This window comes from Poeciliopsis prolifica, unplaced genomic scaffold (assembly GCF_027474105.1).
Source record: "Poeciliopsis prolifica strain line A6 unplaced genomic scaffold, Auburn_PproV2 SCAFFOLD033, whole genome shotgun sequence".
Classification (NCBI taxonomy): Eukaryota; Metazoa; Chordata; class Actinopteri; order Cyprinodontiformes; family Poeciliidae; genus Poeciliopsis; species Poeciliopsis prolifica.
In genome coordinates, this window is record NW_026562408.1 from 477,517 (window position 1) to 495,897 (window position 18,381).

The 18,381-nt window shown below is 44.0% G+C and overlaps 1 protein-coding gene across 1 annotated transcript in view; it reads left to right on the forward strand.

Annotated features, from left to right (window-relative positions):
- The window catches only part of LOC129373374 (la-related protein 1-like), a 34,022-nt gene extending 19,006 nt beyond the window's left edge, over positions 1-15,016 (forward strand). Inside the window, exons 6-20 of the mRNA XM_055051256.1 lie at positions 659-793; positions 879-1,031; positions 1,663-1,810; positions 2,739-2,883; positions 3,747-3,915; positions 4,368-4,522; positions 10,171-10,266; positions 10,972-11,298; positions 12,891-13,014; positions 13,281-13,486; positions 13,557-13,663; positions 13,883-14,043; positions 14,112-14,256; positions 14,322-14,431; positions 14,892-15,016. Coding sequence (XP_054907231.1) covers positions 659-793; positions 879-1,031; positions 1,663-1,810; positions 2,739-2,883; positions 3,747-3,915; positions 4,368-4,522; positions 10,171-10,266; positions 10,972-11,298; positions 12,891-13,014; positions 13,281-13,486; positions 13,557-13,663; positions 13,883-14,043; positions 14,112-14,256; positions 14,322-14,431; positions 14,892-15,016 — 2,306 coding nt within the window. The remainder of the gene's footprint in view (positions 1-658; positions 794-878; positions 1,032-1,662; positions 1,811-2,738; positions 2,884-3,746; positions 3,916-4,367; positions 4,523-10,170; positions 10,267-10,971; positions 11,299-12,890; positions 13,015-13,280; positions 13,487-13,556; positions 13,664-13,882; positions 14,044-14,111; positions 14,257-14,321; positions 14,432-14,891) is intronic.
- Positions 15,017-18,381: the final 3,365 nt, after the last annotated feature.

Here is an 18,381-nt window from a genome sequence, read left to right on the forward strand (position 1 = left end):
CATGAATCTCTTCTTGGAAGCTTCTTAACTCTCTCTTCATGTCTGCGGAGAAGTCGTCCCGAAAGAGGCTCAGCTCTTCCTTCACGTCAGCCCGGATAGCTGGGATCTCGTTGCGGGTAGCGCCCATGCTAGCCTGAAGCCCTTCCATGTGCTGGTCCGAAGCGCCTTCGTCAGATAGGCTTTTAAAACTTCTCTCGTCTGTTTCTTGAGTTTGCTTTGATTTACCGTTACTTTTTGACGCCTTTCCCCTCAGCGCCATAACCGGAAGCCGTTTAAACATCTTTTATCTCAACTAGAAACCTTTCTCTGTAGATCTGCTCCATCCAGAACTCCTCCGTAGTTTTAGCTTTACCTGGTTCAGATTCTGCAAAATAAATCTGACGAGTCGCCTTTTGCTAAGTGGTTAATTGAAAACTTGATCATCTGTCGTCTGCATTGATGTTTTGCTACAAAAGGTCAAACTAAAGGACTGAAAGGTTGTTCAATGAAATGTTTATTTTAGAATAATAAACAAATAATATTCATTATTGACCTATTTTTAATATTGTATAAAAAGGTTTGAATGGATGAAAGTTCTGCAGGGATGTGATTTATTTATTGATCAGTCGTCATATTAATTGCTAACTAATCGATATTGGACTCCGCGTTTCCCCAACAGGAAACAAGCAGAAGTGGCTTCCTCTGATGATCGACGTGAAGCCCGAAGGACCGCGGGAACGCTCGGCGTCCCGCAACAACAGCCGGCAGAACGAGCAGCCGCGGCTGGCGCCCAACGCCCGGAACGACCTCAGAGGTCTGTCCCTCCGCTCAGCCGGCTCTGACGGCCAGGAGAGGTCAAAGGTCACCACTGATGCGCTTGGTTCGCGTTTGTCCGGCAGATTGGCACAGTCAGAAGTACGAGCGGGAGTGGCGCGACGACCACGACGAGGTTTCCAGCGTGAAGAGCGAGGGGGCACCGTTCCGCGGAGGGTTCAGAGGTCGCGGGCGTGGCAGAGGAAGGGGGCGGGGCCGAGCCCGAGGCGGCGGCAGAGGTACAAACACACGGCGACCTGTTGCACAAAAATCACATGATTCAGGTTTTATACTTCAGTTTGAGTCTCTGCTGCAACCATTCAGATGTTTAATCCCGTTTCTGACCGTTAAATCTGCCGCAGTTTGATTTGACCTGCTGTCGGACCAGTAATCTAAATAACCTGAATGTATCTGAATGTCTCCAGGTTGGACTTTAATCTACCAAACTGCAGTCGGAGATTTCATGTTTCATCACAGCAGCAGATTTTTGGTTGATGGCCGTATGTAAACTTATGAGCCAGAAAGTGCAGAAAAAGAGCATCGCATGTAATCACAATGAAAAATTAAAATGAGCCCAAATATTTCCATTTCAGCAACAATTGTTGCAGAAATATCTTTATAAAGTTGGAAAACTTTGTTTTATTGAGTCGTGTGTTAAACAGTCCTGGATCTGAGAGTGAATTATTCATTATTTATTTTAAGATGTTTCCATTTCCAGGGTTAAATGTTCTTTCAAGTTTATTTCATCTTTTACAGGTTGTGTGTCAATCATTTCATTATTATTAGAAGTATTACCATTTACTGCAGTAGTTTCTGCTCTGCGCTGCGATTGCATCACATCCTGTTCAGGCTCCGCCCCCGTCTCTGCAGGTCACCATGACTACCACTACGGATACAAAGACGCGCCGTACGGCCAGAAGTTCGGCGGCTCGGTCACATATTACTACGACAACCTGAGCAGCAGCGAGCTGTACGCCGCCGACCAGGAGCTGCTCAAGGACTACATCAAGAGGCAGATGTAAGCACGCACTCAGCGATCAATACCACCGATTGATGATGACTAATGGCTGTGGAGGGGAGGATTTTAGTGCAGAAACAACATTTTAGCTCCATAAAATGTTTAGAAAATCTGCTGTCATAATAATCTCGTGTTTTTATGATGCTATACTTTTTAAACCAAAACATTTCATTGCATTTTAATTTTTTTGCTACTTCCTGCTGTAGATTATACATTTTATTAACAGTAATAATTAATATTCTATTGTTTTTAATCTCCAAAGTGTGAAGCTGGAAAAGTTTAAAAACGTAAAATTTTCCCTGTGAAAAGTCAAGGAACTCTGCAAAATGCATCCAGTCCCGTAAAAATATTTGATTAATTTCATTATTGATTATTGATGGCCTGAAACAAACCAACTGTCCCATCAAAACCTCTAAAATATTTGTTAATATTTTTTAGTTTATTCATCCCAGATCATTAATAAAATATAAAGCATGAAAATATTACCAGAAGACGGCGATGCAGGAAGATCTCTGGTAGCAGTTGGTGTTGCAGCGTATCTAAAGAAGCTTCTGACTGAAGACAGTAACATTTCCTCCTCTTTAAATTCCCATTTTATTTATAGTTTTAATATTTATTCAGTTCAATTCAAAAGTACTTTATTAACCTAAACGGGTAATCAAATGTTCTTCAGTCTTTACAATGGGTGTTACTGTAAAGAACCTACATGTGATGGGAGCTGAAGTCGGGTTTTGTGTAAAATCGCTGGTGGATCTCAGAGAATCAGGTCTTGAAAAGCTGAAACGTTGGACCTGCAGGTCCAGCTGGAGTCGAAACGGAGATCCAAACCGACCAAATGGATCATAAGGCTGATTATTGTGATCAGGTTCATTCTGATCCAGATGTGTGTGAAGGAAGCTGAGAGCAGATCAATGTTTCGTCCCTGCAGAGAATATTACTTCAGCCTGGAAAACCTGCAGCGGGACTTTTTCCTGCGCAGGAAGATGGACGCCGACGGCTTCCTTCCGGTCGGACTCATCGCCGGCTTCCACAGAGTTCAGGCGCTCACCACCGACGTGTCGCTCATCCTGGAGGTCAGACTCACTAATGCACAGTGCAGAGCAAAAGCTTTTCATTCAATGAGTTTCCTTTATTTTCAGCACTATTGACACTGAAGGCATCAAACTATAAATTAACACATGTGGAAATATGGACTAACCAAAAAGTGTAAAACAACTGAAAATGCGCCTTATCTGGTAGTTTCTTCAGAGTAGCAACGTTTTGCTCTGATCACTGCTTTGCTCTCTGCTTCCTCTTGATGAGCTTCCAGACGTCTCACCTGAAACGGTTTCACTTCACAGGTTGATCAGTGGATTCAAAAAAGTCATGAAAATAAAGGAAACACTTTGAATGAGAAGGTTGTGTCCAAACTTTTGCTCTGGACTGGATACAACAAAGCAGACAAATTAGTCTAAGAGGAGTCGCTCTCTCTCTGTATGTCTCTCTCTCTCTCTGTCCCTCTCTCTGTCTCTCTCTCTCTGTCTGTCTCTCTCTCTCTCTGTCTCTCTCTCTGTCTCTCTCTCTGTCTCTCTGTCCCTCTCTCTGTCTCTCTCTCTGTCTCTCTCTGTCTCTCTCTCTCTCTCTCTGTCTTTCTCTCTCTCTGTCTCTCTCTCTCTGTATGTGAAACTAAGTTTATTGTAAACCTTTAAATTAATCTTGCTCCTTGTTTTTACAGTTCTGACTCCATAATTGATTTCTTGCTTTTTGTTTTGGCTATAAAATATTAAATTTAAATTTTGTTGTGCTTTTGTGAAACAATAAATAATTTTGATTCTGATTTCAGTGAGTTTAGGGATAAAACGTGTGAATCTAATAAAATCGATATTTGCTCATCTTTAGCTGAATTAGCAGCAGAAACTCGGTTTCCAGATCTTTATTTTCTCTGTCTGCTCCAAAGGCTCTGAAGGACAGTAAAGAAGTGGAGGTGATCGACATGAAAATTCGCCGGAAGGACGATCCCGGGCGGTGGCCTCTTCCGGGCCTGATGGCGCCGAACCACACAGACTTTTCCCAGCTCATCAACTGTCCTGAGTTTGTTCCCAGGCAGATGGCGGAGGAGTTCAGAGGTCAGCAGAAAAAAAATCATCCAGCATCTTCTTTCCTCCTTGGTCAGATTTCTGTAGAGATATAGGTCTGAAATTTCATTTATGGTGGCCTTAAACATCTTAAATGCATTAAAAAATCAGTTGGCTTGTTTCTGTCAGGCTAAAGTTGGCTGTAAGTTAGCATCACACCCAGATGCTAACTCACAGCCAACATACCTTAGGTAGCTAGCTTTCTTTTTGTATGGCCTCATATATCTAAGGTAAATTGGTTCTCTTTACGTTTTTTTTGTTCTGTGGCTCAAGGCAGTTGAGACTATTGCTGACTAACCTCTAATATGACCATGCTAACCAGCTAGCTATGGACACAAGTTTGAGTTGGGAAAACTTGCAGAAACATAAATTCCAGGAGTTCTTGGTATTTAAAGTGAAAATGTTCATGATGTGCAGTGTACTTGACTGTGTTTCTGCTGCAGGATCGTCCAGATCTTCCACTCCGGTGAACCAGAGTGGAGACGTGTCCAACCTGAAGACGATGCCCAAAGGCCTCTCAGCCAGCCTGCCCGACCTCGACTCTGAGTCCTGGATCGAGGTGAAGAAGAGACCCAGACCTTCGCCTGCCAGACCCAAGGTACCAGATATGACGAGCTCCTCCCCACCAAGCTCTTCCCTAACTAGTTCCTATCTAACAAGCTCTTCCCTAACTAGTTCCTATCTAACGAGCTCTTCCCTAACTAGTTCCTATCTAACAAGCTCCTCCCTAACTTGTTCCTATCTAACAAGCTCCTCCCTAACTAGTTCTTATCTAACAAGCTCTTCCCTAACTAGTTCCTATATAACAAGCTCTTCCCTAACTAGTTCCTATCTAACAAGCTCTTCCCTAACTAGTTCCTATCTAACAAGCTCCTCCCTAACTAGTTCCTATCTAACAAGCTCTTCCCTAACTAGTTCCTATCTAACAAGCTCCTCCCTAACTAGTTCCTATCTAACAAGCTCTTCCCTAACTAGTTCCTATCTAACAAGCTCCTCCCTAACTAGTTCCTATCTAACAAGCTCTTCCCTAACTAGTTCCTATCTAACAAGCTCTTCCCTAACTAGTTCCTATCTAACGAGCTCTTCCCTAACTAGTTCCTATCTAACAAGCTCCTCCCTAACTAGTTCCTATCTAACAAGCTCCTCCCTAACTAGTTCTTATCTAACAAGCTCTTCCCTAACTAGTTCCTATATAACAAGCTCTTCCCTAACTAGTTCCTATCTAACAAGCTCTTCCCTAACTAGTTCCTATCTAACAAGCTCCTCCCTAACTAGTTCCTATCTAACAAGCTCTTCCCTAACTAGTTCCTATCTAACAAGCTCCTCCCTAACTAGTTCCTATCTAACAAGCTCTTCCCTAACTAGTTCCTATCTAACAAGCTCCTCCCTAACTAGTTCCTATCTAACAAGCTCTTCCCTAACTAGTTCCTATCTAACAAGCTCTTCCCTAACTAGTTCTATCTAACAAGCTCTTCCCTAACTAGTTCCTATCTAACAAGCTCCTCTCTAACTAGTTCCTATCTAACAAGCTCTTCCCTAACTAGTTCCTATCTAACAAGCTCCTCCCTAACTAGTTCCTATCTAACAAGCTCCTCCCTAACTAGTTCCTATCTAACAAGCTCCTCCCTAACTAGTTCCTATCTAACAAGCTCTTCCCTAACTAGTTCCTATCTAACAAGCTCCTCCCTAACTAGTTCCTATCTAACAAGCTCCTCTCTAACTAGTTCCTATCTAACAAGCTCTTCCCTAACTAGTTCCTATCTAACAAGCTCCTCCCTAACTAGTTCCTATCTAACAAGCTCTTCCCTAACTAGTTCCTATCTAACAAGCTCCTCCCTAACTAGTTCCTATCTAACAAGCTCCTCCCTAACTAGTTCCTATCTAACAAGCTCCTCCCTAACTAGTTCCTATCTAACAAGCTCCTCTCTAACTAGTTCCTATCTAACAAGCTCTTCCCTAACTAGTTCCTATCTAACAAGCTCCTCCCTAACTAGTTCCTATCTAACAAGCTCTTCCCTAACTAGTTCCTATCTAACAAGCTCCTCCCTAACTAGTTCCTATCTAACAAGCTCCTTCCTAACTAGTTCCTATCTAACAAGCTCCTCCCTAACTAGTTCCTATCTAACAAGCTCTTCCCTAACTAGTTCCTATCTAACAAGCTCCTCCCTAACTAGTTCCTATCTAACAAGCTCCTCCCTAACTAGTTCCTATCTAACAAGCTCTTCCCTAACTAGTTCCTATCTAACAAGCTCTTCCCTAACTAGTTCTATCTAACAAGCTCTTCCCTAACTAGTTCCTATCTAACAAGCTCCTCCCTAACTAGTTCCTATCTAACAAGCTCCTCCCTAACTAGTTCCTATCTAACAAGCTCTTCCCTAACTAGTTCCTATCTAACAAGCTCTTCCCTAACTAGTTCCTATCTAACAAGCTCCTCCCTAACTAGTTCCTATCTAACAAGCTCTTTCCTAACTAGTTCCTATCTAACAAGCTCTTCCCTAACTAGTTCCTATCTAACAAGCTCTTCCCTAACTAGTTCCTATCTAACAAGCTCCTCTCTAACTAGTTCCTATCTAACAAGCTCTTCCCTAACTAGTTCCTATCTAACAAGCTCTTCCCTAACTAGTTCCTATCTAACAAGCTCCTCCCTAACTAGTTCCTATCTAACAAGCTCTCCCTAACTAGTTCCTATCTAACAAGCTCCTCCCTAACTAGTTCCTATCTAACAAGCTCTTCCCTAACTAGTTCCTATCTAACAAGCTCCTCTCTAACTAGTTCCTATCTAACAAGCTCCTCCCTAACTAGTTCCTATCTAACAAGCTCTTCCCTAACTAGTTCCTATCTAACAAGCTCCTCCCTAACTAGTTCCTATCTAACAAGCTCTTCCCTAACTAGTTCCTATCTAACAAGCTCTTCCCTAACTAGTTCCTATCTAACAAGCTCCTCCCTAACTAGTTCCTATCTAACAAGCTCTTCCCTAACTAGTTCCTATCTAACAAGCTCCTCTCTAACTAGTTCCTATCTAACAAGCTCCTCCCTAACTAGTTCCTATCTAACAAGCTCCTCCCTAACTAGTTCCTATCTAACAAGCTCCTCTCTAACTAGTTCCTATCTAACAAGCTCCTCCCTAACTAGTTCCTATCTAACAAGCTCCTCCCTAACTAGTTCCTATCTAACAAGCTCCTCCCTAACTAGTTCCTATCTAACAAGCTCTTCCCTAACTAGTTCCTATCTAACAAGCTCCTCCCTAACTAGTTCCTATCTAACAAGCTCCTCCCTAACTAGTTCCTATCTAACAAGCTCTTCCCTAACTAGTTCCTATCTAACAAGCTCCTCTCTAACTAGTTCCTATCTAACAAGCTCCTCCCTAACTAGTTCCTATCTAACAAGCTCCTCCCTAACTAGTTCCTATCTAACAAGCTCCTCCCTAACTAGTTCCTATCTAACAAGCTCCTCCCTAACTAGTTCCTATCTAACAAGCTCTTCCCTAACTAGTTCCTATCTAACAAGCTCCTCCCTAACTAGTTCCTATCTAACAAGCTCCTCCCTAACTAGTTCCTATCTAACAAGCTCTTCCCTAACTAGTTCCTATCTAACAAGCTCCTCGCTAACTAGTTCCTATCTAACAAGCTCCTCCCTAACTAGTTCCTATCTAACAAGTTCCTCCCTAACTAGTTCCTATCTAACAAGCTCCTCCCTAACCAGTTCCTATCTAACAAGCTCCTCCCTAACTTGTTCCTATCTAACAAGCTCTTCCCTAACTAGTTCCTATCTAACAAGCTCTTCCCTAACTAGTTCCTATCTAACAAGCTCTTCCCTAACTAGTTCCTATCTAACAAGCTCCTCCCTAACTAGTTCCTATCTAACAAGCTCCTCCCTAACTAGTTCCTATCTAACAAGCTCCTCCCTAACTAGTTCCTATCTAACAAGCTCCTCCCTAACTAGTTCCTATCTAACAAGCTCCTCCCTAACTAGTTCCTATCTAACGAGCTCCTCCCTAACTAGTTCTATCTAACAAGCTCCTCCCTAACTAGTTCTATCTAACAAGCTCCTCCCTAACTAGTTCCTATCTAACAAGCTCTTCCCTAACTAGTTCCTATCTAACAAGCTCCTCCCTAACTAGTTCCTATCTAACAAGCTCTTCCCTAACTAGTTCCTATCTAACAAGCTCCTCCCTAACTAGTTCCTATCTAACAAGCTCCTCCCTAACTAGTTCCTATCTAACAAGCTCTTCCCTAACTAGTTCCTATCTAACAAGCTCTTCCCTAACTAGTTCCTATCTAACAAGCTCTTCCCTAACTAGTTCCTATCTAACAAGCTCCTCTCTAACTAGTTCCTATCTAACAAGCTCCTCCCTAACTAGTTCCTATCTAACAAGCTCCTCCCTAACTAGTTCCTATCTAACAAGCTCTTCCCTAACTAGTTCCTATCTAACAAGCTCCTTCCGTAACTAGTTCCTATCTAACAAACTCCTTCCTAACTAGTTCCTATCTAACAAGCTCTTCCCTAACTAGTTCCTATCTAACAAGCTCCTCTCTAACTAGTTCCTATCTAACAAGCTCCTCCCTAACTAGTTCCTATCTAACAAGCTCTTCCCTAACTAGTTCCTATCTAACAAGCTCCTCCCTAACTAGTTCCTATCTAACAAGCTCTTCCCTAACTAGTTCCTATCTAACAAGCTCTTCCCTAACTAGTTCCTATCTAACAAGCTCTTCCCTAACTAGTTCCTATCTAACAAGCTCCTCCCTAACTAGTTCCTATCTAACAAGCTCCTCCCTAACTACTTCCTATCTAACGAGCTCCTCCCTAACTAGTTCCTATCTAACGAGCTCCTCCCTAACTAGTTCCTATCTAACGAGCTCCTCCCTAACTAGTTCCTATCTAACAAGCTCCTCCCTAACTAGTTCCTATCTAACAAGCTCTTCCCTAACTAGTTCCTATCTAACAAGCTCTTCCCTAACTAGTTCCTATCTAACAAGCTCTTCCCTAACTAGTTCCTATCTAACGAGCTCTTCCCTAACTAGTTCCTATCTAACGAGCTCCTCCCTAACTAGTTCCTATCTAACGAGCTCCTCCCTAACTAGTTCCTATCTAACGAGCTCCTCCCTAACTAGTTCCTATCTAACAAGCTCTTCCCTAACTAGTTCCTATCTAACAAGCTCTTCCCTAACTAGTTCCTATCTAACGAGCTCTTCCCTAACTAGTTCTATCTAACGAGCTCTTCCCTAACTAGTTCTATCTAACGAGCTCCTCCCTAACTAGTTCCTATCTAACGAGCTCTTCCCTAACTAGTTCTATCTAACGAGCTCTTCCCTAACTAGTTCTATCTAACGAGCTCCTCCCTAACTAGTTCCTATCTAACAAGCTCCTCCCTAACTAGTTCCTATCTAACAAGCTCTTCCCTAACTAGTTCCTATCTAACAAGCTCTTCCCTAACTAGTTCCTATCTAACAAGCTCTTCCCTAACTAGTTCCTATCTAACAAGCTCCTCCCTAACTAGTTCCTATCTAACAAGCTCCTCCCTAACTACTTCCTATCTAACGAGCTCCTCCCTAACTAGTTCCTATCTAACGAGCTCCTCCCTAACTAGTTCCTATCTAACGAGCTCCTCCCTAACTAGTTCCTATCTAACAAGCTCCTCCCTAACTAGTTCCTATCTAACAAGCTCTTCCCTAACTAGTTCCTATCTAACAAGCTCTTCCCTAACTAGTTCCTATCTAACAAGCTCTTCCCTAACTAGTTCCTATCTAACGAGCTCTTCCCTAACTAGTTCCTATCTAACGAGCTCCTCCCTAACTAGTTCCTATCTAACGAGCTCCTCCCTAACTAGTTCCTATCTAACGAGCTCCTCCCTAACTAGTTCCTATCTAACAAGCTCTTCCCTAACTAGTTCCTATCTAACAAGCTCTTCCCTAACTAGTTCCTATCTAACGAGCTCCTCCCTAACTAGTTCTATCTAACGAGCTCTTCCCTAACTAGTTCTATCTAACGAGCTCCTCCCTAACTAGTTCTATCTAACAAGCTCCTCCCTAACTAGTTCCTATCTAACAAGCTCCTCCCTAACTAGTTCCTATCTAACGAGCTCCTCCCTAACGAGCTTGACTCTCATGCTATAAACACATCTATCCATTTCTTAAAGACTAAAGTCAGTTATTATCAGACATCCTATGTATTTTTTTCATTATTTTCCATAAGTCCAGGTAGACCAGGTGAGTTTTAGTCCTTCATCTTGTCTGCTCCATGTTTCAGGCGCCCTCGCTGCAGCTGAGGGAAAAAGATGATTTGCTGCGATCTCCGCTGCCGCCGGCCGGCTCCACGCTGGCGCCGCTGATCGCTGGAAACAAGGTGGGAAATTAATAATCATCACTAGTTTTAATGGCTGAAAACGGCGTGAAATCGTAAAAAAAAGATTTCTCATTTTCTGAAAAAGTTTGTAAAAAATGAAAATAATTTTTCCAGATTTCTAGACATTGCTCGACGGCTGCAGTTATTTTTTTACATTGATTCGCCTGCAGATGAGTTTATTATTTCTATTATCAATATGGGAGAGTTTTAAAAATGAGATCTTGTGCCTTGAGAAATTAATCTGCATTAATAAACCTAAAATAAATCAGTGACTTATCTTTGATTTGAACATTTTAACCATTAATGTTTCGGTTTTTAAAAACCATAAATGCTTCATTTCACCGTCTGGTTGTCAGGAATTTGTTGGTTAAAATGTTTTTTTATTCAGACCAGAGTTGGATAATAATTCGGTACATTTACTTCAGTAACTTTTTTGAAAAAATATTTTTACTACGCTGTACTTTTTACTTTCACTTGAGTAAAATGTGTGGAAGAAGTTTCTACGTTCTGGACGATCCAGAAATTTTACTGGAGATTGGAGTTGCTTCATAATAAAAGGTAAAAGTAAAAAGTACAACATAGTGAAAATTCTCCTGAAAAGATTTTCTTCCGAAAGGTAAAGGCGACTATTTGTCTCTGTTTTTTCACATTAAATTCAATGAAATGTATGGAAATGTTTAACAGGCTGTGAATGTTTTCTGTCAGGACGGCGCCGAGCCGGACGAGCCGGAGGAGCTGGACTTCATGTTCGACGAGGAGATGGAGCAGATGGACGGCCGGCGCAACACCTTCACCGACTGGTCGGACGAGGACTCGGACTGCGAGCTGGACGACCACGACGTCAACAAGATCCTGATCGTCACGCAGACGCCGCCGTACCTGCGGAAGCACCCGGGCGGCGACCGCACCGGCCACCACACGTCGCGCGCCAAGCTGACCAGCGAGCTGGCCAAGGTCATCAACGACGGCCTCTTCTACTACGAGCAGGACTTGTGGGACGACAAGTACGAGCCGGAGTACGCCACCATCAAGGTCAGCCGAGGTCACCGCCGCTCCGCTCACTGAAACCAAACCAAACGAGGAAAACCGTAACAAACCGTCGTCCTGCATTTCTAAAACTAAAACCTGCTGCAGTTACAGAGGCAACATCCGTCATTCTCAGGTTTATTGATCCATTTCTTAGCCATCGAGTCCGATGGGACCGATGGGACCGACCCAGGGCCGTCTTGGACGTCTCCAACACAGCTGAACCAAATCGCTGAATCAACTCCTAGATGCAGTCACGTTCTGCAGAGTCCTGCTAATGGCCTCATTAACTGAAGTCGAAACGTTTCAGGAGACCTTGGAGGCCTGGACTAACCGACCCGTCCGGACTCCATTCTCTAGTTTAACACATTTCTTAAAATAGTTTCTTCTGCTCAGTAAAAATGGCCGATCCATGTTTACGTAGTCGATACTTTTCTGCACCTAAAAATAAACCGAAATATGAGAAACTAAAACTACTGCTACAAAATCTAAACAATATTTATGTCAAAAATTCTAAACCAAATCAAACTAAACTGTAAACTATTGAATGGTTAAACTGATTAATCAAAGTTTTGACTTTTGAAGATTTAATTTTGGAAAATGTGGATTTGTTTCCCTGGGTTTCCATAGTTACAAGTGATGTCACACCCAGACGGCCATCTTGTTCGTTTGGACTTGGAGTTGGAGTCAGAATATGATTTTATTTTTATTTTATTTACCAGAAAAAGTCTCAACAATAAAGTCAAAGAATATTTTATCATTCAGACCAAAACTGAATTTGTTTCTTTATTGAAATCAAAATATCAGGAGAAAAAGTCGAAACTTTGAGAAGATGAAAAAACAATCCAAATCAATTAACATAATCTTCTTGTGAATAAATACTTGGTATAAGTTTTAAAAATTATAATTAATGCTTAGTAGACACAATTAATCTAAACACATCTGCTTCAAATTATCAGCAGCAGTCCAATTGTGACATCACATCCTGCTAACTAATCCGAAACTTTTTCTAATATTTTGTTTATAATTTTAGGATCAAATATTTCCTGCAGCCTTAACGTTCACTGAACAGATGATTGAAATAAAACCCAGGTTTAGAAAATGTTTCCTGCCGTTTGAAATTTCCTTTTAGAAAAGGAAGTGAGAAATAAACCAGGAAGTCGGGTCTTTTATTCTGAAGGCGTGTGGGAGCTTTTCTGGCTCCGTGGTTCTTCTCTGTTTGTGGAGGCGATTCTGCCGCAGACCAGAGGACTCGGGATTATTATGAAACGCAGAGCGCTGCTTTTAGTTTTGTTCTGCTTTGTTGCCGTGGCGACCCATTGTGTGGGACCGCCACGTGTCGCCCGGCGTACGTCCAGCGCCCCGCGGACCGCGGCTTTATAAGCAGCTGGCCGCCTGACGGGGAGATGGACGCCGTGCGGTCCGGAGGCGTTCGGCAGCTCGTTCAAACGGGAAGCGGGCCGTTCAGCCGTGTCTGGTCCGGTACCGAGCGGTACCGAGCGGTACCAGCGCTTCGGGTCGCTGTGGTTTCCTGACGATCCTTACGGTCCGTCAGCTTAAAACCGACTGAAATTCAACTTTGTGTCGTATTTCTGCAGCAAGAGGTGGAAAACTTCAAGAAGGTTCATCTGATCAGCCGCGAACAGTTCGACTGTCTGACCCCTGAACCCCCGGTTGACCCCAACCAGGAAGTGCCGCCGGGGGCCGCCCCGCCCCAGCAGAGTAAGGACACAACGACCTAGATTTAGGCTTATTTCTCTTTTAATATTGTGTTTATTTTTATAATATTTTAGGACCAATACAGAAAAATCTTGACTTTTTGTTCAATTCAGATTTTTTCTGTCAGAATTTCAATATTTTTCCTGAGAATTGAGACTTCTCTTCCCAATTCTCACCCTGTTTTAATTTTTTTCAGAATTTGGATTCAATTTTCCAGAAGTAATGATTGAATTCAGAATCCTTCACTTCCTGTTCCTCTCTGTTTCCAGTCCCCACAGACGCTCTGGCAAACAAACTGTTCGGCGTTCCCGATCCGTCCTCCACGGCGCGCTCGCTGCCCACCACCGTGCCCGAGTCTCCCAACTACCGCAGCGCCCGGACGCCCCGCACGCCACGCACGCCCCACAGGAAGGACGCCGCCGCGACGCCGCGCTTCTACCCGGTGGTGAAGGAGAGCCGGCCGGTCGACGCCAAGGCAAGACGAAGAAAGTCGGGAGTTTGATGAGGAAAACTTGAGCCGAGTCTCACGGTTTCGTCTGTTTCAGACACCGAGGAAGAGGAAGACCCGACACAGCTCCAACCCTCCTCTGGAGTGCCACGTGGGCTGGGTGATGGACTCCAGGGAGCACCGCTCCCGCACCGCCTCCGTCAGGTGAGGGAAGTGCTGGCGTTACAAACAAAAGCTGTTAGGTTTTCATGGAAAACGAGTCAAAATTCTGCAGACTGGAGTTTAGTTGAAGCTCAGTAAATCTGGCTGTGAATGAGTTTTTCTGTGGTTTGTGTTGCTCCGCCCCCCTGGTGTTGCTCCGCCCCCCTGGTGTTGCTCCGCCCCCTGGTGTTGCTCCGCCCCCCTGGTGTTGCTCCGCCCCAGCAGCTCCAACGCCAGCCCGTCTGAAGGGACGCCCGTCCTCGGCGGCGTCGGCTGCACGCCGCAGTCCCTGCCGAAGTTCCAGCACCCGTCACACGAGCTGCTGAAGGAGAACGGCTTCACGCAACACGTCTACCACAAATACCGCCGGCGCTGCCTGAACGGTAAGCCTCCCTCGCCGCCGCCGCCCGGCGACTAGCGACCTGAACGCTGTTTTCTCCGCCCGTCACAGAGAGGAAGCGGCTGGGAATCGGCCAATCGCAGGAGATGAACACGCTGTTCCGGTTCTGGTCGTTCTTCCTGCGGGATCACTTCAACAGGAAGATGTACGAGGAGTTCAGGCAGCTGGTGGTGGAGGACGGCAAGGAGGGCTACAGGTAGCGGTCGCTCCGCAGCGCCTCATTGGCTGGCGCGGCGCGTTCTGATTGGCTCTGTGCTGCAGGTACGGTTTGGAGTGCCTGTTCCGGTACTACAGCTACGGCCTGGAGAGGAAGTTCAGACCCGACATCTTCAAGGACTTCCAGGAGGAAACCATGAAAGATTACGAAGCAGGTCAGGAAACGATTCATCACGATTAGTCAATTGATTCAGTTATGGATTAATCATTGACTGGAGCAAGAATAAAAACATTTTGCATTTAAAATGAAAAAAATATTTATTGTCTAAAGATTTTCCACCAAAAACTGACAAAAAGTCACAAATTTATTCTGTGATCAAAAAAAATCTTCAAATCAGTTTAACCCAATCAATAATCCCAGATAATTTTCCACTGGCTGATACTCAGTTCAAGTTTTCACAGAAATATTTTGATTCATCCTAAATGAATGTGTCATTGTTCTGTTTCATAAAGTTACATGTTTTCATTGGATGAATAATTGAAATGCTGTTAAATGTGACCATTTTTAATCAGATTAATTGATGACTGTTCAGATCTGTAAACGATTTAAAATCATGTTAAATCCCATGAAATGAACTTTCCAGTTGATGTAATGAGTTCTGGTCCGGCTCTCAGGTCAGCTGTACGGCCTGGAGAAGTTCTGGGCTTTCCTCAAATACTCCAAAGCCAAGAACCTGGAGATCGAACCCAAACTGCAGCAATGTCTGAGCAACTTCAAACGCCTGGAGGATCGAGGATGAGTAAAGAGAAGAAAAAAATAAAAAATTAAAAAAAAAAGAAAATTCCTTAAAGCAAATTAAATTTGGTTCAATATCATCCAGATCAAAAGAGCAATGATGTGAAAAAACAGGAAATGTTTTCATCTTTAAAAAAGGAATTTAATCATTTACATGAGACATTTTTTCATCTTTTACTATTATAAGTGGCTACTACAAAACAGGACCATTCATTTATCCAATTAATCATCAGAATAATCCAGAGAATGCAGCTTTTCTGCTCATCATTGAAAAGTATCAAATCCATGTATTTAAAATTAAGGCCTTAAAATCATTTTTAAGTCGTCCTTAAATAAATTAATCACAGGTCTTAAACGTCATAAACTATTTTCTACTACATTGTTGGGTTCTGTAGCCTGAGGTATTCCAGGCTAATGCTAACAAGATGCTAATGTACTCTTGCTAGCTATTTGTTGTCTGGATGAGTGAGTTCATGTGTCATGATCTCTTTTGTAGATTTCTATTGTGATTTGGGTCTAAAGTTTCATTCACTGGTCTTAAATGGTCTGCTATTCATGTTTGTGAATTAAGGCCTTGAAACGTCTTAAATTAAGGACAAAAGGAAAGTCGGCCTTAAATACATTAATTACAGGCCTCAGATTTTATCATGGCAGCACTAATGTCTCCAGCATTGTTTTTAATTCTGATTGGAAGCAGTTGATGTTACTGATAGCAACTGGCTGATATAGCCCTGCTAGTTAGCATTTTGCAAATCTACTATATATATATATATATATATATATATATATATATATATATATATATATATATATATTATATATATATATATATATATATATATATATACACCCCCAAACTGGAGCAGTGGCTACAACAGATCCCAGGAACAACATCAGACATCTCAGTCCAGAAATGTGCAGCAGTCCTTGGCACAGTCAAGATACTGCAGGACCCTCAAGCTCCCAGGCCTCTGGTAGAGGACCATATAGATCTATGTATATAGATCTATATATATAGATCTATATATCCTCTGGTAGAGGACCCGAGTTCAGAGGATAAGAACCACCCGCGGTGGGTGAGTAGGGAATTTTTTATATATATATATATAATCTCCCAAGTAGTTTTTGTTTTTTTCTCTGTCTTCAGGTCATCAAGGTTGCTTAATGTCCATTTGCTGTTTTGGACATGAGTCTTAAATTGAATTTAAAATGTTATAAAAAGTTTTAGATTTGCTGACGGCGGCAGAAACCCTGAATCCTTCCTTCACTTCCTGAAGCGTTTCTGTCCTCTTCCAGCCTCCGATGGACGACGGTGGACGCAGGAGACACCCGTCCAGCGGAGACGGCCGGCGCCGCCACCCCTCCCAGCCCTCCGGCCGGCCCCATAGCCAGGCCTGCGCCGCCACCCCTCCCACACCTGTTGCTGCTGCTGCTGGCTCCTCAGCCAAGGACATTGCCAAACCCGCCAAGCAGAACCAGAGAGCCGCTGCAGAACCGGACGCCAAAACACTGAAGTAACTGCAACAGGGTTCTGCGGGGACCGAGCCGAGCGGGTCTGCCTGGCGCCGGAGGGGAGGAGCGCTTCATTCGTTCACCTGATCAGTTTCAGAACAAAAACCGTTGACTTTGATTTTTCTCAAGAGGTTTAAATTTGTGGATGGATCACTGAAGAACGAGTTTCCCCCACCGCTCCGTCTGGAAGGTTTTGACTCCCCGATCTGGACCGGACCGATCAGGACCGGACCGGTTCCTCATGAATCTGACTCACAGCCACATAAAGCAGAGACCCGCTCCGTCAGGCTGTGATCGTTGCCTTATTCTGATGTTACCATGTTACCATGGTGGCCTGTTCCAGCAGCGGCCACCAGGTGGCGCTGCCGGGTTTCCCTCCGTCTGAACCGTCTTCCTTCTGTTACTGAGATTTAAAAAAACAAACCAACTCAAGTGAGAATTAAAGATGGCCGCCTTCTGGCTCCTCCTCCTTCCAGCTGTCAGCAACGCTAAGCCACCCGGACCTGGACCCGGACCCGGACCCGGGACCTGGACCCGGACCTGGACCCGGGACCTGGACCCGGACCTGGACCCGGACCTGGACCTGGACCCGGGACTTGGACCCGGACCTGGACCCGGGACCTGGACCTGGACCCGGACCCGGGACCTGGACCTGGACCCGGGACCCGGACCCGGACCTGGACCCGGGACTTGGACCCGGACCCGGACCCGGACCTGGACCTGGACCCGGGACTTGGACCCGGACCCGGACCTGGACCCGGGACCCGGACCCGGACCTGGACCCGGGACTTGGACCCGGACCTGGACCCGGGACCCGGACCCGGACCCGGACCCGGACCCGGACCTGGACCCGGGACTTGGACCCGGACTTGGACTCGGACCTGGACCCGGGACCTGGACCTGGACCCGGACCTGGACCCGGGACTTGGACCCGGACCTGGACCCGGACCTGGACCTGGACCCGGGACTTGGACCCGGACCCGGACCCGGACCTGGACCCGGGACCTGGACCTGGACCTGGACCTGGACCGGTACCCGGACCTGGACCCGGGACCTGGACCCGGGACCCGGACCCGGACCTGGACCGGTACCCGGACCTGGACCCGGGACCCGGACCTGGACCTGGACCCGGGACTTGGACCGGGACTTGGACCGGGACCCGATGATGTCGTGTAAACCTGAACAGATAAAGATCAGCAGATTCTATATTTTTTGTCTTTAACTCTTTATTTTGAATTTGTTTAGTTTAATTTGCTCTGCTATGGTTGGAGAATCAAAGGTCAAAATGGGTAAAACCATAACAGCAAAGCAGACTAATTATTAAATCGCTTCAGGTAATTTCTGTTAGTGAAATACTTAAAAAAAAAAAAAAAAAAAAAAAAGTTGAGGAATAAATTAGATATTTGTAAATTTTTGTAAAAATCTTGAAAACATAAAATGTTGACAAAAGGAGCAAATTAATAACTTAGAATATGGTCTTTATGTCGGTAAAGTGATTCTAAAAGTCCAGATTCATTACGTGTCGTGACACTTTTGAACTTTTTGTGGCTCTCAGAAAATTTTAATGATATTACAGCTATTTAAAAAACGTAATTTTTATGTGACTTTTGTCTCCATTTACCGATTCAACAGTCCAGACGCCGACTCCTCAAACTGCAAAGGATAAATATAAGTTTACTTCCCAATCAAAATATGATGCTCTACAATTTTCTGAAATGTATATTTTTTAAATCTGCTGCACTTTTTCCTTCCACACAACTTTCCATGAACATGCTCACACACTGCAATCATAATTTTTGTTTATTTACTATTTAAATTTCCTGAGAAGCTGCATTTTTAAATCTTTTGTTTTGGCCA